The sequence below is a fragment of the Paramacrobiotus metropolitanus genome, unplaced genomic scaffold (genome assembly GCF_019649055.1).
Source record: "Paramacrobiotus metropolitanus isolate TYO unplaced genomic scaffold, Prichtersi_v1.0 Parri_scaffold0000009, whole genome shotgun sequence".
In the NCBI taxonomy this organism is placed as follows: Eukaryota; Metazoa; Tardigrada; class Eutardigrada; order Parachela; family Macrobiotidae; genus Paramacrobiotus; species Paramacrobiotus metropolitanus.
Window position 1 is genome coordinate 1,146,754 of NW_026570229.1, and position 26,270 is coordinate 1,173,023.

Sequence of the window (26,270 nt, forward strand, 5' to 3'; positions counted from 1 at the left end):
AACAGTAAATGGCATCGTACGGCAACAGTAAATGTTAACAAGGAAATTCACGCTCCTTCGGTCACGTAGCGGCCTCGCGAAGTAATTAACAGCCATAACAGTGCTATGCAAACAGAGCAAACAATCACCTAATCAATTTCTTATATTCGCCATCCCAGTTTTTGGATTTTTACAGCGGATTAAAACCTTGCTGCCCATAGGTTTGAAAATTAAGGTCTGGTCTGGTCTGGTTACACGAGTAGCGTCCTGGATTGCACAGATAACTGGTGGTTGCTGCACCGTAGGCTCTGCATTCTTCCATTCTTCCCACGTTAAGGTATCCGTGCGAAACGGGTAGACTAGTACTAGTGCGGACGGTGCTGGGGTTCGCCGGCGAAGCAGTACTGGCTTCTAGCGGTTTGACGTCGCAATCGGTTTCCGGTTCGTCACGGGCTATTTTGAAAAAAAAGGTTTGCTTGCAATGAAGCCTGGACGTTCTACCGTATAGTGCAAACTACAAACTACGTGCACTTAATTTCTACCGATAATCAGCCGAAATTTAATTAAAAACGTTTATTTGAAAGGAAACAATCGTTTCCGAGTTGTTAAGCAGGCTGACACGCAGGCATAATTATGCATTTTCAATAAAAGTTCTATTGCAACCATGTGGTGTCACATAATTAAATCAAACACAATCTTCAAAACCCGCTAAAACCGCAAAAGCTGGGCGGGCAAAATTGAAGGTCAATATGATCTCAGTTGTTGATTATTTTGCGTTTAAGGAATAAGTAAAGACCATCTGATCACCCGCCCGGAATTTTTTCCCGCCCGCATAGTACTTTCGATTAATTTTTATCTATCGCTTACAATAATTTTTTATATACATCGTGTTTGTATAATACTGAAAATGCGCCACTTTCAGACGCACAAAGTTTGTTTACAAGATTATTTAGAATAAAACTGAATCATGAAATTCGTTAATTATGACAACTGAGGAAAATAAAAAATAACTGGGAGCGTTCCCGACCATAATAGAGCCAGATCAACGTGGTTTTGCTATCCTTAGAATCCTTGAAAAATCAGTAATCGTATTCAAAAATAAAAATACCCCATACGCTATTTTAATCAAGATGAATTCAAAGACTGCTGCGCATCACTCATCGTGAACGCTGTGTAGCGCTTCACGGTCTGAGTGGTGCATATGGACGTCTATACGGTGTATCAACATCATGTTCGCATTAATTCCTCTGAGATCTGTATAGATTCCTATTCTTTGATATGGGGTATTTGGATTTTCGAAAATAATTACCGATATGCTAAGGATTCTATCATCTGCTTTTCCATGTAGCGGGTAACAATTATCTTTAGACGACAACAGCACGAACACGGGAGCGAGTACGGGTACTGGAAAGTGACGACCCTGTTTATTATTTCAGCGATAAATCTTCGAAGCCGTTAACGTTACCTGTGGACCTTGCGGCAGAGGAGACCGGTACACCGGGCAGTTCGCCCTTAGATCATTTCCCTGCACCAACTCAAGCGGAGGTCTGCACAGAGCCATGCTATCATTCGCACGGGAACGATATGGCCAAACAGGAGATCCCGGGAGAGAAGTTAATGGACTTAGGCGCGCACGTATCTATTGTGTGCGTACCCAAGGCTCTGACGCCACAACCCACATCCTCCTGCTTGTGCAAGAGACTGCGCTACTGCGTGTTTGAGGGAGTGAACAGTGTGTGGTTATTCTTGCTGGCCATCCACTGCCCGCTGATCGGCTTACTGCTGCCGTATTCCCTGGTGGGATTTTAAAAACTCCTTCGGAATTCGGATTATCCGCTTGCGGCCTTAAGTACATACACCACGTGCGTGACTACGGAATCCGACCGTACACCACTTTCATGCTGTGCGATGATCTGTTTGTCACTTGCGGAAGGGCAGGTATACCCGGCTTTTTTCGCTGCACCTTTCACGTCCGACAACCGGTTCTTTTATAGTGATAGCCTGTGCACCTGTGCTACATTGTGTGCAAGATTGGGACATGTGTAAATAACGATAATTCATCTATCAACACAGAATCTCATCCCGCCTTTGTGTCTTCGTTTCTTCTTCATTTGTATAAGAAGTAACTGCTGGTACGCGCATCTTAAATTACCTATTAATTTCATGATTAGTTTTATAACTCATTCGTGTCAAATGCAGTGTTTAATGCAAGTTCAACTGGCTGTTAAGAATTTTTGAAGACCAGATAATTGTCTTGTACTACAGCTATCTGGTCTGGTAAACGATATTGTTTGCTGACGATTATTCGGCTCGATAAACTAGTCAAAACAATGAGAAATCAAAATGTCACACAATGCAAAGGTACACCAGCTTAGGTGCTAATATGCACTTGAATACCGGCAGCCGTTGCTGCTGTCGAAAGTTGTAATTATCCTATATTTTTCCTACGTGCAGATACACCACATTTATACGATGCACATGCTTTTTCGTATTTCTACTCCAGTTAATAGCATTAACCCATTAAATACATCGTTCAGCGAACTCACCGTCGTCCAATACCGTTCAGTAATCCACTACCTATATCGTCCAAATCCATTCAACGTACACTTAGTTTCCCGAAATCCAGTGGTGTAATACAGATATCTATACAACGAAGCACACGATAACTATGTTGTGTATTTGTATTTCGTACGTAGAATACCTCGTAGCGGTCGGTTTATGCTTGTTTCCGTATAACGTAGCTGGGCATTTGCTGGAAACGTTCACTTATCATGCAGTATACGGCGTAACGAGATTTCGACATTACGCAAAGAGACATGCCTCGAAATACTCTAAAATAATGTGGTTGTTATTATTTTTGTTGGTAATTATTGTTACAAGAGTTTATTTCACGATTAATAGAACACAAATACGATTCAACTAGGAAGCATGACAAATTACCATGCACTCCAAATCTGTCAATTACCCTGCAGTTTTGGTAATTTTGAAATTATTAGAATTACGCGCACGGAAAGTTTGGAATTATTGGAATCATCGTGCAAAAACACCTTCCAGCTGCTGATTGTCACTGATGAGGAAAACCTCTGTTATGCCATTTTCAATTACAAGGAAATTTCCTGGATAAATTACACAGCAGTTTCTGATCATGCGAGATCTGATCATCAAGCGCGGGTAAATATTTCATGTGTTCAGCAAAAACTTCCAGATGCACCGCATACTGGAATACTGTTGTTCACCAAAACGTTTGGCTGCCAAAACAACGAAATCATCCATCTCCATCATTTACCGACCTGCAGTTTTGCGTTTTGATTCCACACGTCCTAAGGTCACTTTGGTGGAGACTCGAGATTATGAACTCGTAGTTCTATTATCGTTCTCAAGACGATTTTGGTATCTGCAATTGAAATTTGCCGCCAAACTGGTTGAGCAAAAGTCAAAGCTATTAATCGGCAAAAATTTTTGTGCTGGGAAAACATGAATCGCTCAAAAAGCCCACTTAATGTCTCGGTCGTTCAAACGTTTTGGCGACCTGCAGTATGCCTCATCTTTTAAATTAGTATTTCATTCCCTTTTCGAAGGTTTGATTTAGGTTTTATGTAGGTCGGGTTTAGCGGCGGTTATGGCGCTGGATTTTGGGAGTTCGCTCCATTCTCACACAACCGTACGATTGATGCACTGTCTAACGTCGATTACACCGGTCGGTATATCTTCCGCATTGACAAAGAAATTCAGCCCGCTGGATGCGCTGGAATAGCTCCTAGTAAGTTGCCCTTATTTTTTCTCGGGCGGTTAGCTGGTCTGCAATATTCTACTCACTTTTTTACAGACGGTAGAGCATACCATGCACCCGGTAGCGGGGACATGCTGGGCGGGGAGATATCAACGTCACCGGTCCGTGTTTTTAACCGATCAGTCAGATTCGGTGTAAATTCGGGCAGGCCGAATCACCCGGCTTCTGCGTAAATCGCGTAAAAGCCAGGTGCAGAATTCTAGTGATGTTCAGACCGGTTGGCTCTAATTCGCATAGTACGTCCAAGTTAAGGCATTAGTGAAGCTGTAGACCACCACTCGAGTGGTTCCCTTGGTTCTGAACCAATTGGGCCAATAGAGAAACGCTGACGTTAAATAGATCCACGTGACCCAAAGAACCACACTGAACCGCCGTAGAACCACAACTGTACCCCACAACTGAACCACGTATGTTGTAACTCGCCAACGCACTGCCGCATTACCGCTCTCCTGCTGCGAACCAGTGAACCACTAATGCCTTACTTGGACACTTTCTCAAAGGTTTATACACTAAGAACCACTTCACCATATGCTATTAAAACCAGGGCGCTACCCACTGGAAACCGAGATACGGCTGAAAAAGGCGCCGATGGGGAATCGAACCCCGGCTACGTCGTTAGATCCGCGTAGGCAGTACCACTGCACCACGGCGCAATACGTTGAAATCCTTTGAAAGACTTTATCGCTGTACGTGAGCCGCTTCTCCGCTCACACTATGCTTTTTCTGCAGGTCAAATACCAAATACTTCAAACACCGAACCGAATATCCGTCAGTAGTGCAAAAATGTAACGGAAGGCTATGTTGTGAAGACTCAACAGCCGGTGGAAAACCGGCTTCCAAATTTTGACAAGCCAGCACATCCGCCATGGAACAGCACGTTACGAATGTAATACTTAACTATCCCTGATATATATTATTTGTTCGTCGTTTTCAGCCCCAATTAAAACCATTACGACACCTTACACTAACCCGCACATTAATATTGAGTGGATATAAATTCAGTTTTGCTAATGCGGACTCATTTTTTCGCTGCACAAGCTCGCCGGGCTAAAGAAAAAGAGACTCGCGTTGAATAAAATATACTCTGGTCTTCGATTAAAGAATGCGAGTATTTAAAATCATTTCTAAAAAAAAATTAAGAGCAGCTCGTCATCGTAAATGCCCGCATTTCGTTTGGCTACATCAGTATTTAACTGTGTATGAGCAGACGAACTCTGTCCGAGCAAGTAGTGTCCAATTGTCCATCGTGCTAAGCACTAACATCGCGCTCAGTATGCATTACCTCTACCATTACTTTACGTGATGAAACTCCGGACCGGCTTTCATAGTGTACAGATACATCGGTTGAGCTGTATGACAACAGTAAAAAAGGTAATTTTTTAATGTATTAAGTACCACCACAGTGGGTGATTGCATTTGGTGACGCATGAATACATGTCATCGCGCAAGTTGCAAGACTGTACCAAGACCTACAATCCAGTGCTGGCGTCTGCTTTAATAATTATCAGGTGCTGACAAATCACGGGCTTTACTGTAAACTCATTTTGGATGGAAGCACCGGCACTTATACAACGCGAGCACCTTGTAAACAACGTTGCCATGAAATCGGTGTCTTCCTCCTCTTAACTGTAATCACAGAACTTTGGAAATTGATCGCTCCGATTCGCTCGTCCAAGGACAATACGACTGTACATACATGAGTCATCTGTATCGCAGTGATATTATTATACAGTATTGGCGGAAACACAGCCGGCAACTTCGCGTCTGCAGCAGCAGTATACTGCATAAAAATATGATCGGCCAGTCGATTGCTTCTTGGATCGATGATATCGTCAGCCTAACCTCTTACTCAGAGTGCCGGAACAGCCAATCGAGAGCGCAGGAACCCGCCACTACTCTAGATTAGACCCTGCAGTTTTTCACCTTAGTCCGTGAATTTTTTTGCTTGGACTGCACTAACAATTCCTGTTTTAATTTCCTCACGAATTGTTGCGATCATGGTGAAGTTCTACAAGACCATCCAACGTTTCCTCCGCCGAGATCTGGACTGGGCATATCAGGAAACCCTGATGGAATCATGTTTTGTCATCTTCTTTGCTTACTACATGGCATGTCTCAGCTCTGGTTTCCGGATCTTCCCGGAACGGCAGTCCAGCTGCATGGAAGTGAGCGAGTCCACCACACTGAACACAACGTCTCTGCCAGGCGGCGCAGTAAGTAAATTAGGACCATGACTTGTACTCGTATATTATAATAATAGCATCTGATTTGGCCACTTTGACATACGTTATGTCCAGCCGTGTTTTCGTTGTACGTAATAGGGATTGTTATAAGACTAAGTAGTAATTAGTATTCCTTATAAATGTTCTTTTGTTGCACACCTAAGAATAGCGAAGGCGTCGAAAGGAAATTATTGCTTGTATCGTTGTTGTTTGATATTTACCGCACCAGTTCTTTTTAAATTTCGAAATACAGTATATCGTACGGTATGTAGGTACATAGCGAGCTTCGCTCATCGAACATGATCAAATGAATAACTTGTCCCAATTATCACGAGACGAGACTGCATGCACAACACAGATTTTGTTGAGATATGATTTGCTTTGAAAATTTGGAATACCGTAATAAAACATTCTAATCCAGGAAGTGAAATTCTTTCAGAATTCAAAAGCCCATAATTTAAAAAAAATCAAGTGACGGTCCCATAAATTTGACAAGCCAGCAAAAATTATATATGCTACAATACATACGGGACACATGGCAACCATGCAAATGTCTAATTTTAATTACGTTCAAGATCGTATTTTTTTAATTAACATTAATAACGTGCATATTAATGTTATGAATAATATTGATAATAAATTATGCATAAACAGGTTAATATAAGGCATTGCACTGTGGTGTGGGTGATAAGTGTTTTCTAATAAGAACGTTTTCCTAGGCGGTCAACGTATCCTACGGGGATCGGCTTAACTCGACCGAAATACAGTTATCTAACCTTTCCCGGAAGCCGGACAAGTTGGTGCACATGATTCCTGTACAACCGGCAGCAACGCCACTGGGCTTTATCGCCGCCTGTGTCACTTCCGGCCTGGCAACCATCTTGGCAGTTTCCCTGGCTTGTTCGCTAATGGTCAACCGGCAGTGGCGCTACTCTATCGGGCAGCTCCATATGCCATACTGCCGCAAAATCACGGTATTCTTCGGTTACGGGAATAAGGCCGAGGGCGTGGCGGATTTCCTGGACGCCAGGTATCATCCTCTGCGAGTTGCACTGAATGCGGTGGTACTGGTGGTCATGTGGTTCTGTTTGGTAATGTTGTGCTACTTCATGGCGATGATGCCTGTACTGCTGTCCGAGTTGCTTTTGACCCAGCTGATCATCAGTGTGTTCGGCCCAGAAAGCGAATTTCCGTACCGTATCCTTGTCGCTTGCTTTCTATGCGTCCATTCGACTGGCAGAATTTGGGGATTATGGACACAAAAAGCATATTTTTCGTGCATTAATGACGACATCAGGTGAAGTATGCGGTAGTGAAAAAAATATTGTTATAATTTTTTGTCAGTTATCTTAAGTCGCTAACTAATCACTATTAGGAAATACATAATCACATTTACTGAAGGAAGGTTTTAAAGACCGTGCCAGATCAGTTAGGTTAATGAGCCTATGTTACAGCGAGGTCTACGGTTGGAAGATTTTCCGCGCCGAACGCATGAAGGAGCCGAAATTCCCTCCACTACCGTCGTCGTTCCAGAAGAAGTCCCGCGGTCCATATTTGCATAGCGGACCGAATATCATCAAGCAGATGCAGGTGGGAGCAGCTTCTTTCCTTTTTATCATCGTTACAATGAAGGCGTGGCCAATATGCGCTAAGTTCCTCCATGTGGGCCATTGGAAAAGCGTATCAAATTTGGAAGATTGGGCTAATTACTTTATTGTTACGGAGAGACCAACTGCCGATTGCTGTGGGTGTGATTGTGAACTCCCAACAGTAAGAAAAAGCAAGAGCATTGCAGTTTTGTGAATTATGTATTACGATAAAAGTTAAAAGTATGAAAATTAAAAAGATTTCAAACCAGAAAATTCCTTTAGCTACCCTAGAAATTAAAGGAAGCTGCGCTGTAAAATAAATTACTATAAAATACGTAAAGGTTTACACCAAACTCAGAAAAACCTAAAGAAGAAAAATTCTATATTACATAACGCACTCTATAAACGAAAGGAAATCTGGAAACTTTCAGACCCGTAAAAGAATTCGTAGATCTTTACAAGTAAAGGAAAACAGCAGCCAAAAAGATGCGATTAACGGTTAATTTGATGTTTTAGAGATATAAACCGGGAGCCGCTATGCTGTCGTACTGGGCATGCCAAGTATCCGAGCAATTCGTTTCCGAGAATGATACGAGCTCCATTTCTTCAGCGAGGACTTTGTTGGCTACCGCTTACACAGTTGGATGGCCGTTGGTCTGGAGCGGAACATTACTGCTCCTTAGTGGTTTACCTTGCGCTCTCGTGTGCACTTGCGGTGGATTGATTGCTATCATGATACTGGATGCGAACCTCTTTGAAGGCTGGAAAAAGACTTTTAACCCGACTGTCAGCCGATCAAATAGGAATGCGGAACAAGATGCGGAAGAAGCAGGGTATAGTATACATTTCGCATTGGTTTTTTTGCCAGATATTTTTAAATTTGTGAATTTACGAGTATACAATTTTAGTACTACTCTGTACTCTAGGATAACATGACCAAAACGATACTGTTTTTACTTGTAGTCGAACTGCTGACCTAGTGCTTTAAGGGATCTTTTAGCTGTGTAGGTTGAAACGAGATTTAAGGTTTCCAAAAAACAGCATAATTTCACATGTACCAGATGCAGAAATCCGTATGTTAGGCGTTAGGATCGCTGCGTACGTACGTAAGAAATCATAATAACCGCAAGTAAAGTTAAACATTCGTAGGTTGAACACTGCTTGACCAGTTTCTGAATGAAACTGCACAGTAATTTTGCGCTCATGGCAAACTGGCAGAACAGTAAGCATAGAAAGCTTCTCATGATTTTCGATCAATAACGTGAAATTTCGGTGTGACTCCTCAATATAAAATAACTTCAACATAATGAAATTTACATGAGATGATGAGAATAACATGATTCGTTTGTCTGCTTATAATTTCAGAGATGACGCACATCCACAGCCGACGAATACATTCAATATGACGAAGTTCTATGCGTTCTGTGGGGGCGTCTTTCCAGAAGCCATGAAATGGACGGTGACCCAGCTAAAGGATCTGAACCAGGAGCGTTCAACCATGTCGGAAGAAGCATATTTCTCGGTGATGGATAGCATATTTCTTGGAGCACTAGCGATCAGCCGCGAATTGCACTTTTGCGTGTGTGCATCGTGGGGCGAATGCGTGCTGTACCCGCTAATTGCCCTTAGTCCCTACTTGTGGTGCTCGTATCTGCCGACAACGCTGGTGGAAGTTTTCTTGCCGGAACACCTCCAACTGCCCGGCTTGCTGTTGCTGCTAACCGGCATCTTGTTGTGGGCATATCGTTTACTGGTGCAGGCGATCCGAGCGCCGCACTCTTGCCGCAATTGCATGCCAGCCGAAAGCCAGGACCTTGAGACAGAGGAGACAAATTGAAAGGGCGACCTTTGGAGTTTGAGCTATTCGTGGCACCGTCAGCAGCCGACGCGAGAGCATTTACTCCATTCTGAAAAAGGATTACATGCGTGTCAGCGGCTACGATTTTCAAGTCGAAGTTCTTGCTATTTTAATTGAAATTGCACCCCAACGAGATTTTTATCTATTGCTTTTAACTCTTATGAGCAGTGCAGCTGGTTTGAGTGACCGCTTTCTGTTTGGCGATTGTTTTTGTTTCAATAGTAACTCTGTCGTTCATAGGAGTACCTATGGAGGACGGAACTGGCCGGAAATGGCAATTCTATCTGATCTAAATCAACTCTTTTTCCGAGAATGTTATTTTCGTCCTAATATTTTGTTAATTCATGTGCAATAGCCGTGCTTGTTTAAGATTGTTTAATTGTGCTTCGAACTGCGTTATTTATTATTATCCTCGAGTTATTTGCTTCGGTATCCTTGAATTAGCTTGCCTATCGATTGTTAATTCAGAATGTTATTAGTTTTCAAGTTTTCCGAATATGTGCGGATCGAATGTACAGTAATTTTCCGAAATTAAAAACACAGTTTTAATCTCTGGTTTGCGCTTGGCATATCAACAAAGCCTTTGTGGCTGATTTTTACAAAGAAGCTATTTTTAAGACGTAAATCGAAAAGGCTGCGGTTCAAAAAATTGTTTACAGCTTTCTTGTACGGAGGTATTTCCCACTTCCAGAAATGGATAACGGTATATTGCATTTTTATGACGACTGTTTGTTGACGTAACTTGTAAGCCGCCAACGTAAATCCAGTGCCGGTTAGCCGCATCGCCTACGATCACGTTGGTCTCATAATATGATAGAAGGATAAGTAATTTCTAAATGAGATTTGATGATTTAATTTGCGACCACACATGCATTACATGCAGTCTGGAATTTACTGCAATCTGCATCCTGGATCGGAAAACGTTAAAAAAGACTTTGTCAATGTGCAAGCAATGTACTGGTCTAACAGCGGTAGTAGGACTGAGAGTCTGAGATGGATAAGGTGTGTGAACTACAGCCGTTGATCTTTGTAGCTACAGATCGAGCGCCATTTTTGCTCCACACCAACATCGAATCACGGAGAGCTTGTGCGACCCCCGATGCGGCTTTACTATGCGGTGGGGCATCGCGCGGCTCGCTATTTTGTCCATGGTATACGACCACACGTCAGCGAAAGTCAACTGTAATATTCAAAAAGAAAATCGGCATATTATTTGTATGTACAAGATCCGTCTGGTGTCTGCATGGTTGGCCGGAAACCGGGTTGCCTATGTAAGGCGCTTCACACCCGCCTTGCGCTGTCTGTCATTACAATATGCCAACAAAAAAGATTCTTTCTGTTGGGCGGCGTTTTCTGCACGGCGAGTAACCTCACCCTGGATTTTTACAATAAAACTTCAAACTCCCCCTGTACACACTGGTTGGTGTTGTTTAGGTGAGATCTCGCATGTACAAATGACTTCCTCTTTGATAAGTAACACACGCTCGGCATCCCCGGCTGAATTAGCGCCGGTACGGGATCGAATGTTACTTCGCAGCGTCTTTTGCCTTTCTAAGAGTTCGGAATTCGAGCTGCATGATTAAATATTTTTTCGGCTTTTTCGTGGAAATGTGCACTGTGTTTTCTGCTCCGTTTTTATTTCAGATGTTTGAAGCGCTAACAGCAATCGAAGTTTATCATGTAGTCCTGCTACGCTTCACTCGCGCAGTTCCGCGGTAAACTAGTGCGCTTTCTTATTAAATTAATTTATTTTGCGTCCTGATTGCGCTATTTTACTTTCCGCCCCGATTGTGGAGGCGCAAAGTGATTTCGTAAATTAAATGGAAGCCTCTGTTGCAGGTACGATAAGACAACCTTCCATAAGAAAATATTTCATTGTCATTTTGGATAACGATACTAACAACTTTGCGTCGAGCGGACAAAAACTGTGCCAAGAAAATGTTACAGGGTTCGGCCAAATGCGACACTCATTTAAACTGCTTTTCAGTTTTTCTTCACAAGTATTTCTTGCAAGTCCACGATCCTTATTGTGCTGCTAATTTTCGGAGACACCTACAGATCACTACAGCGGCGGGCAATGTATGTCTAATATAGTGTTCTGTACATACAGTAGTACAAACTACTAACTCCTGCATCGCTATAAAACTGCTTGGCAGAAATGTGAAACCTTTGATACCGCAGTGTTCGAAATTACGCTTTCTAATGCCGGGGCTGATGATGAGCGTGCAACATTGCAAGGTGCAAAATACAACCCGTTACGCTGGTTCGATATGTCCGTCGGCTTTAGCAGTTACGGATCAACTGTTGATTGTCGATTAGATCATGGAACCTACTATAACATCATGGAACCTACTCTTTCTCGATGGATGCACCGGAAGGCGGAAACCACGAAAAATTGTTGCAATAAGCTTCCTTCTCCTGACTGCACAATCACAAAATACATATACGCAATCGATCGCAAATTACCTTGGCCGTCAGTATTACGGTTAAGTTATGTATATCATACATACTGTGTAATCCGCAACCTACTCTGTAATTAGACAGTACTGTACAATGTGACCGGCAACGGCAACAGCAGCAAAACTTCCCATCAGTCGACTAGTTTTAGATCGATGGCGTTGGCGTTGTTTCGATAGATTAGCGCAGCTGTATGATATACAAGTAATGCGGGAACCTACTCCTGATTAGATCCTTCCGTTTTCATCTAATTTATCTTTTTATACTACGCTAATGTTTATTATTTGAATCGTCTAAAACTGTCACAATCATGGTGAAGTTCACCAGGACCATCCAAGATCTCCTTGGCCGAGATCTGGACTTGGCATATCAGGAAACCCTGGTCGAGTCCTCCTTTGTCATCTTCGTTGCTTACTACATTTCCTTGAGTTTCGGCTTTCGTGTCTTCCCAGAATCACAGAGCGGTCGCAAGGATCTCACTATAAGCAGTATCACGCCTTTGGATACAACAACGTCACAGCAGTCTGGCTTTGTGAGTAATTTCTTTATAAAGTAACTGTATACAGTAGTACAGTATATCTAATTCGATTTCTGGGCTCATTTACGATTGAGCAGTGTTTGCGTTTCTGTCAAGTATGGTTTTCGAAAAACAACATTTTCGTGGTAAAATTAAGTTTGGCACGCCACACAAAAATTTTGAGAATATTAATCAGCTTACTATTATAAAATTACAGTACTGCACATAGAGTGCATGTTAAATTTAACGCACCGGTTTTTGTTATTTGGTTCATTTGAGATTTTGCTAAGAAAATCCGGATTTGTCGATTAAATTTTTTCAAAGTAGAATTATTTTCTTCAAAATTAATGAGGCAAGATTTGTAGCGGGGATCACGCACTCTAGCTCAAGTGTCCGATTAAATCGATAAGCGATAGAAGAGGGCAGGATGTTTAAAGGGCATGCCGATTTAACCACATCGCCATCTTTGATTAGGTTCAGCGCCAAGTTTTTTAAGAATTTCTTCGGTAAAAAGCGGGCTGTTTAACACCGCACCGTACCGTGAATTTATGTTCTCTGTCCTCTGATACTTTGCTTTCCCAGACGCTGAGTGAATCCAACCGCTATCGCTATATTTCGTCCGGAATGCCAATGTGTCCCGCTTCCCAGAAACCATTCATCGCGACAAGCGCGGCTTTCATACAACCAAAATCCGCACCACTGGACCACGCTGCCGCTTCCATTATCGTCGGCATAGCGACTATTTTGACAGTTTCCCTAGCCGGATCGCTGTAGGTCAACCGGCACTGGCGCTACTCCATTAACCAGCAACATCTACCGGACTGCCGCGCGATCACAAAATTCTTCGGCTACTGGAATTACGCTACGGGTGCGCTGGATTTTATGAGAGTCTCGTCTGATCCTGTGCAAACGGCGCTGGACGCGCTATTGGGGATTATGTGGATAAGTTCGGTTATGGCAAGCCTGCTCCTCGCGGTAGCGCCCCTCGTCATGGCCGAATTGCTTTTGCCGTTGATCATTCGTGTAGTCGGGCATGAAAACGAGTTTCGTTATCACGTCCTTGTTGCTTGCTTTCTGTGCGTTTATTCGACAGGAAGAATTTTGGGATTGTGGACGTCAAAGACTTATTTCTCCTACATTGCTAACGGGATCCAGTAAGTGCTACTCAACACGGAAGGCTGTATATAAATATACGGTTTTCGGTTCAATCAAAGTTACAGATTTTCTACCGTCAAAAATGCTCAAGGCTCGGGGCAAATGTTTTTATTGTTAATGGAAAACGTTATAATGGAAGTGGATTTTTTAATATTTATTTTAACATAATTTAATAATAATATAATAATTTAATATTTAATTTTTTGATATTTATTTTAATTTTTAAATTATTTTTCTTTCATGGTCGAATTTCGGTGACAGTGTGACAGCTGCGCCTACTTAAGTTACGTCACTACCAAAATATTATTTTTTAATATTATTTTTTAATTCATTTTTCTTTCATGGTCGAATTTCTGTGACAGTGTGACAGCCCCGCCTACTTAAGTTACGTCACTACCAAAGTATTAATTTTTAAATCTTAATTTTAATGATTTTCCTTTCATGGTCGAATTTCGGTGACAGTGTGACAGCCCCGCCTACTTAAGTTACGTCACTACCAAAATATTATTTTTTAATATTATTTTTTAATTCATTTTTCTTTCATGGTCGAATTTCTGTGACAGTGTGACAGCCCCGCCTACTTAAGTTACGTCACTACCAAAGTATTAATTTTTAAATCTTAATTTTAATGATTTTCCTTTCATGGTCGAATTTCGGTGACAGTGTGACAGCCCCGCCTACGTAAGTTACGTCACTACCAAAATGTTATTTTTTAATATTATTTTTTAATTTATTTTTCTTTCATGTCCAAATCTTAATTTTAATGATTTTCCTTTCGTGGTCGAATTTCGGTGACAGTGTGACAGCCCCGCCTATTTATGTTACGTCATAATCAAAGTTTAAGTACAGTAATGAAATAGAAATTAATATTCATGTGGGCTCTCCTTTAAGAGAACACCTGGACTAATAAGTAGTTACTAGTAACTCGCAAGTCACTTACAAATCTTATAGTATTGGGTGTAGTAAGTACAACACAGATAATTGCAATCAGTACTAATAATTACTGATAAAATAATTGCATTAGGACGTCTTTACAACATGAATTGTAATGTCTGCATGAATTTCAAGACTTCAACCAGTAATCAGCATTCTTCATTTTGCGAAAACTGAAAAGCCACATATCTTTTGCAACACGTGTTTATCACACGATTTCTGCTCGACATTATATACAGAGTACAATCGATGATCTTTGCCGTAGGATGAATCTTGGGCCACATCTACGTGTGGGAAGACAGTAAAGATCTACAAACGTTTTGATACACTTGACCTTCTAATAAATAAAAAGTGCCTACTATAGTTTTTTCAAACTGAAGTAAGTATTACAGTACTACTCGTAGTCCCGTACATACTACATGTAGGTAACAGTAGGTACCAATTTTTCTCAAGAGTACAAGAGAAGTAGAAACAGGGAAAGAAGATCGATAAAGTACTATGTGCAAAACGATTATCTATTAAGCACGCGCATTTATTAGAAATCCTCCCCAAAAAATCCTTCTCAAAAAAATGAGCACACCGAAATTCTTACGAAAAACAGCAAACTCGGGAAAAAATAATAATTACTGTACGTTGGATAATTACTATTTTTATACGGATTGTTTATACATGTAGTGTGCTGCTACTTCGTTGGACTGAAACAGCAGTATGTTCTCTTACTGCGCACCTTAAATGCTCTACCGTAATAAAGTGGGTTTTGCTTCAAGCATACCGTTTGTGGCGCGTGCAAAGTTATAAATTTTCTGTGTCTTAAAGGATTCTGAAAATTCTTCCAACTTAAAAAAAACTTTAACGTTTGCAGCGGGAGAGACTGTTACGGGGAACTGCTGCATCGATCTGGTTGAAAAACTAACCAAAGAATGGTAACCAGTTTGGCTTTCAGAAAATTTTTTTCCATTAAAGTAGAGTAACATTACTGTGCAGCCGAACAAAATGTTGGTCTATTTCTATGAGGCTCTGCGGGTCCGTCCAACCTTTAATTGACAGCTTCTAGTTTTATTTGAAATAGCAGTTTTCGCTCAATTAAAAAATAGGTAAAACTGACATTATACAAAACTTTGAATTTTTTATAAATTCTTTGGAAAAAATGGATGGAGTTGGGGGATGTCCTGGAAACCTACATTAAAATTTGCCCATTCCGTAATATTGCCGTTATTCGACGAAGTATTTCATGGGCATAACCTTTCTAAAGTATTTTGCGTAGCGAAAATGTTTATTGTTTTTTGTAAAAAACTGTGACCTTTATTAACTGAACGTGTCCGGGTAAAAAACGGAAGGCAAAATTCCGCACTCAGGACTCTCATAAAATAAGCTAGCGGGAGTTTTGTAAACAAAATTCCTCTCCTACGCTTCAGAAACTGACACGGTTTAAACTTATTTCTATGAAAGCAATGATTTAGCAACACTAACCAACTGAAAACGATTTATCTGGTTGCAGCCTATTTTGCAGCAAAAAAATTTTCCAAAGATAAGTGAAAAAATCTAACAAAAAACTTGCAGTTTTTCGAAAAGTCACAAAAATGCGGTAATTACGTACATAGCTCATTGAGAGCATGGATCACCAGCAACTCTTTTTTCTTTGAAAAGCAGAACTGTTTTTCGCAAAGTAAATCAATTAAAAAACCTAAAATACGGCTTGCTGGAGAAAAGTGTCACCAGGTTCAAACGTCTGCGGGCAAGACCAAAATAAGAGACCGACATTTGTTCGACCACACAGTAGAATAAATTGAACAAAAGACATAAAAACTTAACAATTAATAATATTGAATTAATAATAACAGTATGTAGATATTATGTAATAGTAATAATAATAATATGAGTATAATATATATTATTATATTATTTATTTAATTACTGTATATATTTATTATAATAATTTTTACTTGAATACTGACGGAAGATGCACTGTATCTTCTGTATAGCATTCTGACCGTACTAAATGACCATTCAAACTAACTAATAATAATCGCCCCGTAAATAAATTAATAATAATAATGGCCCCGTAATCGGCTATAAATTCAAAACAATTTCATTTTTTGTGTGAAGATAGAGTAACATTAGAGAATGCATATAAAACTTTTCTCAGCTGGCGTCATCAACAGGGCGTGGTGAAAACAAAATTTATACGAAAATTCTACACTGTACTGCAGTCTATAAGTTCTACGTAGGCAATACACCGCACACTACTACCATAAGCAACCCAGACATAATTTTGAGTAAAACCATAGAGACAGCAAACAATACTTGCGGAGCGCAGCAGTTTGTTTGCTGTCTCTATGGTAAAACGCAAAAATGAAGAGAGTTAAATGGTAATTTTCCCAGCGTATAATTGTTTTCTTATGTTGTGTTGCTTAAAAAACTAACATTTTTTGTTTAACTTAGGTTTATCATTACTGCAAATATCAGCAGGCCGAAATACCCGTGTTCCACCATAGGCCGAAACACCCGTGTTCCACCATGGGCCAAACTGCCCAGTAAAACAAAAAGGCTATTGTAGGACTGATACAATGGCCGGCCGAAACGCCCTCTGAACCAAAACTGGTACAGATTGCTTTCCTTAACGCTATAACGTTTGATTTGCCAGACAGGTGCATAGCCTATATAGGCTACTTCATATATGAAGTATAAAGTTATAAACTACAGCATAGTGTAGAATTTACTTTTAATTTTTGTTTTGGTCACGCCCTGTTAATGATAGCAGCGAATAATATTTTTATGTTTACCCTTATGTTAATCTGTCTTTCACACCAAAGATGAAATTTTGCTGAATTTATAGAATTTATTTCCGTTTAATATGGACAAGTTAGAGCTAGAAAACATAAAACCACGCCGACGTTATTAAACGGCAACGCCGTATGCTCTGTACACCAAGGCAACGCCTTGCGCTTACATCATCAAAACTTTTTTATGTTTTTTGTATTGTAACTGTACGGTTCTACAATAAAATTTCTGTTTGTACTAGTTCCGATCATTGTCTTGCTTCCTATCACTGTAGTCCCTATAAATTATAATGTACTTAACATTATATTTCAATAACTTTTCTGGGCAAAGTAAATTTTCTAGAAAATCTCGCGCCATTTATCGGTACCATTTTTAGAAACTGAATCTGTTTCTGCTAATATGCTTTATGTGTTGAATCGCGCTTACACTGCAACTATTTTACAGATCGATAGGTGGCAGATTTTCTAAAATGTTGTCAAATCGGTTAAGTATTATTACATGAAATCGAGTAATGAACCAAGGTTACAGTGGTGAGTTTAACCCAATGCTCCGGAACTGGCTGGTATGGCTGTCGTCAGCTGGCTGATATTAATTTATGTTCTGGCTAACGATAAACATGGTGGGTAAACATAAACATGGTGGATTTCACCGTATGTAATGCCACAACATCATACTCCAACCGGGTGACGAAAGCAAGTACAGCGAATGCTTGCCTAAGCAACTACAGTCGGCAGAAAGGGAAGGAGCGGCAGCGTTAAATGAAATTTTTTTACTTTGACTTATTGTTTTGAAACTGTGATGTTACCGCATTTTGTGAAATAAAATCTCATCACTACAGTCTGTACTGTACTGTACTGTACTGTACTGAATCCTACGAGCCAGAAATTACTTGCTTGGCGTTCCGTGATGTGGCGCGGGTACGCCGAGAGGTTGCTTTCATGCAAGTACTGCCAAAATACAAATATGTGCAAAGACATGGAATCTAGATCGCGCAATGGGCTTCTTATGGGAGTTCCGTTCTCATTAGTCTGTTAAAGGAGTTAACGGTAGAACGACCACTTAAGGGAAGTGGCTCGGTACATGGTACCAAAATCGTGTAGATGGACGAAATATTTCACTCTCGCGCACTCCCAAACCCTTTTTTCTTTTGTTTTATGACATTTTGTAGCCAGATGATTTGTATACACAGGCGTGAAAACCGTTTGTACGCGCAACATCCGGTTCGGGAGTTAAGGCTCTTAGAAAATTCCAAAAAGTTTAAATGCATTCAGGTGTACCAAAAGTCTCATTATGGACCGATCTCCTTCAAATTTTGCACGTAAATGAACATAACCACGAAGAACGTTTTTACACCGATCCACTGTTCTAGCATGTTTTTCAAATTTTAAAATGAATTTCAAAAAATTTAAAATTCATTTTAAAATTTTAAAAAAATCATGGAACCCTGGATCGGTGTAAAAACGATCTTCATGGTCATGTGCATTTACGTGCAAAATTTGAAGGAGATCGATCCATAATAAGACTTTTGGTACACCTGAATTCATTTAAACTTTTTGGAATTTTCTAAGAGCCATAACTCCCGAACCGGATGTTGCGCACAAACGGTTTTCTCGCCTGTGTATACAAATCATCTGGCTACAAAATGTCATAAAACAAAAGAAAAAAGGGTTTGGGAGTGCGCAAAAGTGAAAGATTTCGTGCATGTACACGATTTTGATACCATGTACCGGGCCAGTTCCCTTAAGTTGCCGCTTTCAATACAAACAGATACACCCATCGTCATGACAACTGCGCGCAATGCACAACCTTCGATGAGGCGATAAACGATGCAATGCTCTAAATCGTATCTGATGCAAAGTGCGGTACGATTATCGTACAGTTCCGAGGAGGAACTTCCTACTAGTAAGGTGTGTGCTGAGTATTGAGCACGCTCCTTACTTGTCTATGTATTGAATTTCCACATTAATTATAAAAATAATGCTTACCAAGGCACTTTTCATCAAACAAATTTCATTATTTTAAAATGGAAGGCTTACTACCGTGGTATGCTTTATATTTCATCTGCAAAGGTCAAAAGGGCGTGCCTGGTGCCCAAACAAAAATGAGTACTACACAGTATACAGTAGGCAGTGTTTAATAACGCGCGGAGCAGCACAAAATCGCCGCTTGTTTTATGGTCTGCTTTTCGTGCACCCTTATCGTACCATAAACGATGTACAATAGTCTTCGCTGGACAATTGTACTGACTACTAAAAAAATGGGCCGTGCTCGTTAACTATAGCGTCAAATGAAATTATGCAAAAATTTATCGAAAATGCAGTTTGGTACGCAAGAATCTGTTTGGCTGACTGAAGTGCAATTTTCAGATGAGAAAATATGGGAAAATTCGTATTTGGTTTCTGGAGAATTCTCAAACTTCAGTTTTGTTAAACAATTCACAAAAAAATAACTTTTTCTTTAAGATCGGCTTGAATTCAGTTTGGTGTGTTTTAGTTTGTACAAGTTGTTCGTCGAACTTCCTTACCAGTAATGCCAGGATAGTGCCGTATTCCTCAAAAATTGAGGCTTACATCACTGAATAGCATAAAATCTGTTCTATTTGAATAAATTTTTTGTTTTCCGGTAAGTATTACCAATTTCTTGTAATAATCATCTAAAGTATGGGAAAACGTTCGGTGACGTTTACATGCGCACATCACAGATGCCGCCCATCGCGCACCTGAGATACCGATCTTGCACTACCGCTTATCGCGGATATGCCGCAGCGCATGGCTATCTGCTGGGAGATTCAGTGCGAGTTGAAGTAAAGTGAGCTGCATCTACTGAGCACTGAGCGGCATACTTTTTGGTTCTTTTCTCATCAACCAAAAAAATTGCAGTTCAAGGATTGCTAGACTCAAAAATTAATGAATATAATAATAATCCGTCGGTACTTTATGTGGATTGAAAATTACAGTTTATAAAAACTTTCTTTTATCGCTAACCTATCTGCCGTCCTGGTAGGCCAGCGCTCAAGTTTGTAAGGAAGATCGGTATCTCAGATGCGAGTGGGCGGCATCTTTGATATGCGCGGGTAGACGTCACCGAACGTTTTCCCATACTTACTTTAGATGATTATTACAAGAAATTGGTAGTACTTACCGGAAAACAAAAATTTATTCAAATAGTACAGATTTTATGCTATTCAGTGATGTAAGCCTCAATTTTTGAGGAATATGGCACTATCCTGGCATTACTGGATAGCGCGATGTCAGTCAGGCCCTGGACGATCCCAGTGCAGCTTATTTAGCAGATAGCCATCATGTTTAGCCAACCAGTACAACGTACATACTCGTAGTACGTGTTATTAAGTTGCAGTTATTATTGCATTGCATGCCTTAACAATAATATTATGTTTGCGGACAGCGGGCACTTCACGTTTCTCTGATGAAGAGCCCAAATAGAGTAACCCACACGGCGACACTGACTGCACAGCTGAAAAATTATCAGTTCATTATTAAACTTGTTAATTTTTAATCTGCTTGCACGAGCTATTCGGGATAGCTTATTAGGATGCTTATGCAGATCCTGCACCCACTTTTTGAATGAATTAGGGGCAACTGATCTCTAGTCATACAAGTTATCTCTAGTCATACACGCGTTTTATAATATTCGTGCAAATTTAAAATTTGCTCTGTATTAAACTACGGTAATACAGAACGTGAAACAACTGTGCCTAGGATAACGCGCATCACTAATGTTTTAGAATAATTGTAATAATTCCAGTTGAAATTCTGTCTTTTAAATATTTAATTTTTGATAATTTAGAAACTGAAAAAAGTTTATTTCCAAGAAACCCCCGGCCCCCAAGGGGCCATTCGCATTCCAGGAAAGGTAAAAAAAAACATCTTAGCAATAAATTACTTAATTATGATTTCCCAGTACTTCGTTTTACTGCTGAAATTCCATTTCCAAGCAACAATCCCAATTAAAAGTATTGCAGTTCCAATGAAAACCGTTGCCCCGAGACACTTCGGTCAAAAATGTAATGTTACAAGTAGAAGATTATATGACTGTATGCGCAGACGAGCTTCTGTATTGCAGCCGGGTTTTTGGTTGGAAGATTTTGCTCGCCGAACGCATAAAAAAACCTAACTCCCGGAAAGTACCGTCATCATTCCACAAGAAACCCCGTATTTCGCATTTCCATTCCTGTAATGCTCCGCAATTGCGTCTGGTGGCAGCGTTTTTCCTTGGTATTTGTGTCAAAATTGTGTGACCATGAAGGCGTGGCCAATATGCGCCAAGTTCCTCGTTGTCAACCATTGGAATAGTGGGTCTAGTTCCTCGTTGTCAACCATTGGAATACTGGAATAATGGGTCCTTACTTTTACGGAGAACCCGGATGCCGACAGCTGCCCGGATACTTTCAAAACTCGAATGGTAAAAAAAATCAAAGCTATCGATAAGTATAAAAGAATAGCGCATTGGAATACAGACTTCAAGCCTGAAGTAGTCTAAGAAGTGTAATAATAGGTACTTCAAGAATCTAGGCAAGTAAAGAACCTGAAAAAAAAACGGAAGAACCGAAAGAGTTTTTGAAAACCCAAGGAATCGGAAGAACGTTAGAAGTCTTTATGGAAAAATGTAAAGCTTCACAACATTAAAGCAGCAAGCAAAAGGATCCAAATAAACGGTAGCGTTCGCCTTACAGGCGTATAAACCCGGCAGTGCCATGCTGTGGTACTGGGCGTGCCGGGCATCCGAGGAACTGGCCTCCCGGCATGATACTAACTCCGAATCACCGTTCAAATCCCTTTCAACCGCTACATACATAACTGGATGGCCGCTGACGTGGAGCGGGGCGTTGTTGATCTTAACTTCCTTACCTTGCGCAGTCATGACAATATTGGGCTTCTTAATTGCTGGCGTACTACTTTATACGAGCCTCTTTGATAGCTGCACAAGAACGTTTCACCCTTCCGTTATCCGAGTAAATACGGATAATGAAGAAGACGAACCAGGGTACGACTTTTGCAACGTCTTGTTAACCTCGTATTGCTACAGTATTACCATCTTAATCTTATATCACAATCACTAGTTGGGTTATATCTATAAACGTGCAAAACATATAAATTTATTTGACACATTTATTTACTGTCAGCTTAAAAAATAAAAAGGCAGAACGTTTGCGCCGATAATTTCAGGGACATTGCAAATCCAAAGCCGAGTCAGAAATCTGTTATTCGGTTACTGCTTGTCTTTATCGAGGAGTACTGTACCGAAGCTCTTCAATGGATGGCGACCCAGCTAAAGAATCTGGACGAGCTGCGCTCGACCATACCAGAGGAGACGTACATTTCCATGACTGACGAAATATACTGTGAAGCATCCGCTATCTGCCGTGAATTGCAGTTTTGTGTATGCGCATCGTGGGGAGAGCTAGTTCTGGCTCCACTGATGGTTTTTGGTCCCTACTTGTGGTGTCTATTTCTGCCGACGCAATTGGTTGAGTTGTTCCTGCCGGAGCGCCTCCAACTGCCCGGCTTGCTGCTGCTGCTAACCGGTATCACGGTGTGGGCGTATGGTTTACTGGTTCAGTCGGCGCGGACACAGTGGACAACTGCAGTCTTCGTGGGCCGCCGGAAAGCCAAAACAGCACAGCGGACGTGACCGATGACAAAGAACCATGTAACTGCGCCGCCAAGGCCCGCTTTCCTGACAGCAAATTTTCCGAAACTAACCGCTTCGTACTAATAAAAATTAAACAATATATCCCTCCCAAATGAAATGCAGCAGAGCTGGTTAGAGCCGTCCGCGGATCTTTCGTTCGTTACTTATTGCTATTGCAGCCATCACTGTCATTTTATCGCCCCCAGGAAACATCACATGGAGACAAAATAAGATTTAACTGGTAACTTGTTAGGTTTACATTAACAGTATGTCTGATAACAATTATGCGAAACTTTCGAGTTTCGAGCAAGTATCAGATGTTGTTCTTTGCGGGGTTGGAGGTCAATTTAAAATTTGAATCACGTTATTATTGCGGAAGTACTCCTATTCGAACCCAGAGCCATTATTTTTCCGACTAATGATAGAACTTTTGTCGATCCTCGCGATTCTTCAATATCCCCGCATACTGAAATAAGTCGCCAACTGATTCTTGATTAAGAAAAGCTGGCCGTTTTCCTCTCAAATCTCGGTTCTCAATTCTCATTGCCTACTGCGTAATGTACGTACGAGCATTTTCACGAAATAAAGAAACAAGTTTCGTCCCAAACTGGCGCTAATACGCTACTACAGATATGCTTGCGGCTTTCTTGGTCACAAAAACTACGTATCGCTACCCAGAGGCGAATCGAAAAACTGCTTTCTAACTGCAAAAATGCAGCAGCAGGAATATTATTATTGCAATAATATTATTATTTTCAATTTATTTGCACCATTTGGCAATATTATTAACATATGGATTCTTCATGGTAATGGACTGCGCTTCAGGTCAGAATGCCGGCAAAGTTGGGAATGCCGATGCCGACAAACATGATGCTGTTGATGATTTATGCCGGAATAAGGTTGTGTGATGGGTAGAATAAAACTATGTGGAGGGTAAATCGTTGCAGTTACTACAGGTCAGCGGAAACCACTAAACAAATGCCATTTAATAAACTTCAACACTCAAGAGAGGTGGACGTCGTTAGGCATAGAAGTAATGACAGAAGGCAAAGACGGCACTGATTCTTTTTCCAACCTTCGATGAGTTGATTGTTCCAACAAACCTTAGATAAACAAATTACTGCAGGGTCATTCTGCATAAAATTACTAAAAGTTGCGGTCAGATCCTTTTGGAAAAATTACTTTTGTATTTGAAATGGACAAAAACTGTGCGAAAAACGTTTTTGGGAGTTCGGTTAATTATTAACTATGCATTTTAGTATTTCCTCGCTGGCATTTCGCTCGAGCCCGGCCCTTATTATAATGTTATAGAACAAGAACATAGAACATTGTAATAACATAGAACATTATAATAACCAACAAGTCACTTGAAAACTATGTTATAGTTTTAAAGTCACTTAATACTAATCCCTGTGATCAGTCCAGCTGCATGCAGTATACAAGGTACCTGTACAATGTACATATGCGACTTGTGTGCATTATATTAATAAAGCTACTGTATTGCAAAAACTCATTTCTTTCATTCCGCAGTAGTCGAATGCGCTTTGTATTATGCACGAATAGGCATGCGACATTGCAAAGTGCATGGTCTAAGGGCATCCGCCACACTTTATGATGTACGTCTTCTTTAACAGTTACGCAACAACTGTTTTAACTGTTTTAACTTCCCCAACTTTTTAACTTCCCGAAGCAGTTTTAGCTTCCCAAATGTGCGAGCTAAAAAAGCCTGATTATAGTGTGTTACACATTATAGTTTGTCAACTGTAGTGTTTTCAAAACGCCATTACGTTTTCAGTAGATTGATGTGCAATTTTCGTTTCTCAACCGCGTATAGCAAATAAAAGATTGTGATACTTTACACTGTTCCTCCAAATGTCCCACAGTTACTGTTCGCAAAGTTTCCATTTTGTGATTCCAGATTCCATTCTAAGCCGCCGGCAGTGTTAAGCTGCTACCCTAGGTTATTTCTGGAAAGTCGACCGTCAGTGCTACTGCTTTCTGAAGATTTTATTCATACAAACATTGGTCGAACAAACCGGCGATCCTCAGTTGAAACAGCAATCGATACCGGTGGCCGATTCCTTTCCACCATACGTTTACAGTACACAGCAGCAGTGAACGGATCTGTTATGACGCCAGCAAATTACCGTGATTGTATTCTTACAGATACAAGCCCATAGTCGTGTTCTAATGCTGGCAAAGAAGAGCCTGAAAATATCGATTTTTTATTGGGGTCATACCTGGAATCCAACGCTAACGTTAACGTTAAGTTCCAGGTTGAAATTGGACCATGCTAACGCCAGCGCTTAGCAGTTTGCGTCAGGGCTGAACATTGCATAACGCCATTTTACACGATAAACTGGGTGTGCGTTTGTCCCGGGTGGCCTTAGCTTTCGATAGGTCATAAAGTCCAATAATTTGAAACAAATTTTACTATAATGGACATCAGAAAGTCTTTTACTTTTTCCGCAGACAAAGAACGGTTTGCTTCGTATCCCGAAATCTTGACAGAATCGGTGATTGCCCTGTGGTTTGCGTGCGAAATTTGTTTGAAGTTTGGGCTGCGCGTTCTTCCAGAATGGCGAGCCAGTCGGGTAGACCCTGACCGACGCAACGATTTCGATACCCTAATCGAAATATCTGGACTTGTAAGTCTCGCCGTAACATGCAGCAATAATAATAATAGTAATAAAAATCCTATATATTAATAAAATAAGCCTTCGCGAAAAAATCGTCCGCCTTCCTTTTATGAGTTGCACATTTACGATATGTATATGTATATATCATTTGATAGCGTCGTATGCCGTAGTCCAGTTAGTCTTCCGATCGTAGCTATGGTTAACTGATGCGCATAATAAAATGAAATGGTTAACATAAAGAACCATTATCGACCGGAGCGTAGCGAAGGTCCTCTATATTCAAGACCTATGCATTTGTTGATTTCTGTCCGTTACGAAAACCCGTTACGGAAGTTTGTTACGGAAGTTGGTTACGGAAGTTGGTTACGGAAGTGCGTTACGGAATTTTGTTACGGAAGTAACAGTTTCATGTCCCACAGCTGACCGCTATGACGTCACCACTGCCAATGCCTTAACTGCCTGTAACGTCATTGGTGGCTGCCGTGAAACAGCGGGTTTATAAAGTGGTGCTGCAGCTCTTGATTTCTACCCGTAACGGAAGTAACGCTATAATGTCACGGCAATTTAACCACAGTGAAGTTATCGGCTGTTGCTGGATGCTGCTTTGTTGCGGGCCAATAGAAAGACCCCATTTTTGATTTCTATATTTCACTTTAATAATACATGACCTTCGATGCAGATACTGACATATATACATC

At 40.7% G+C, this 26,270-nt stretch overlaps 1 protein-coding gene across 1 annotated transcript; it reads left to right on the forward strand.

Moving 5' to 3' along the window:
* The first annotated feature begins 4,547 nt into the window (after positions 1 to 4,547).
* LOC129582999 (uncharacterized) lies at positions 4,548 to 9,971 on the forward strand. Its single transcript, XM_055474655.1, has 5 exons — positions 4,548 to 5,982; positions 6,711 to 7,288; positions 7,446 to 7,761; positions 8,097 to 8,413; positions 8,946 to 9,971. Exons 1-5 carry the CDS (start codon positions 5,767 to 5,769, stop codon positions 9,415 to 9,417), a joined length of 1,899 nt encoding a protein of 632 aa, XP_055330630.1. The 5' UTR covers positions 4,548 to 5,766; the 3' UTR covers positions 9,418 to 9,971.
* Positions 9,972 to 26,270: the final 16,299 nt, after the last annotated feature.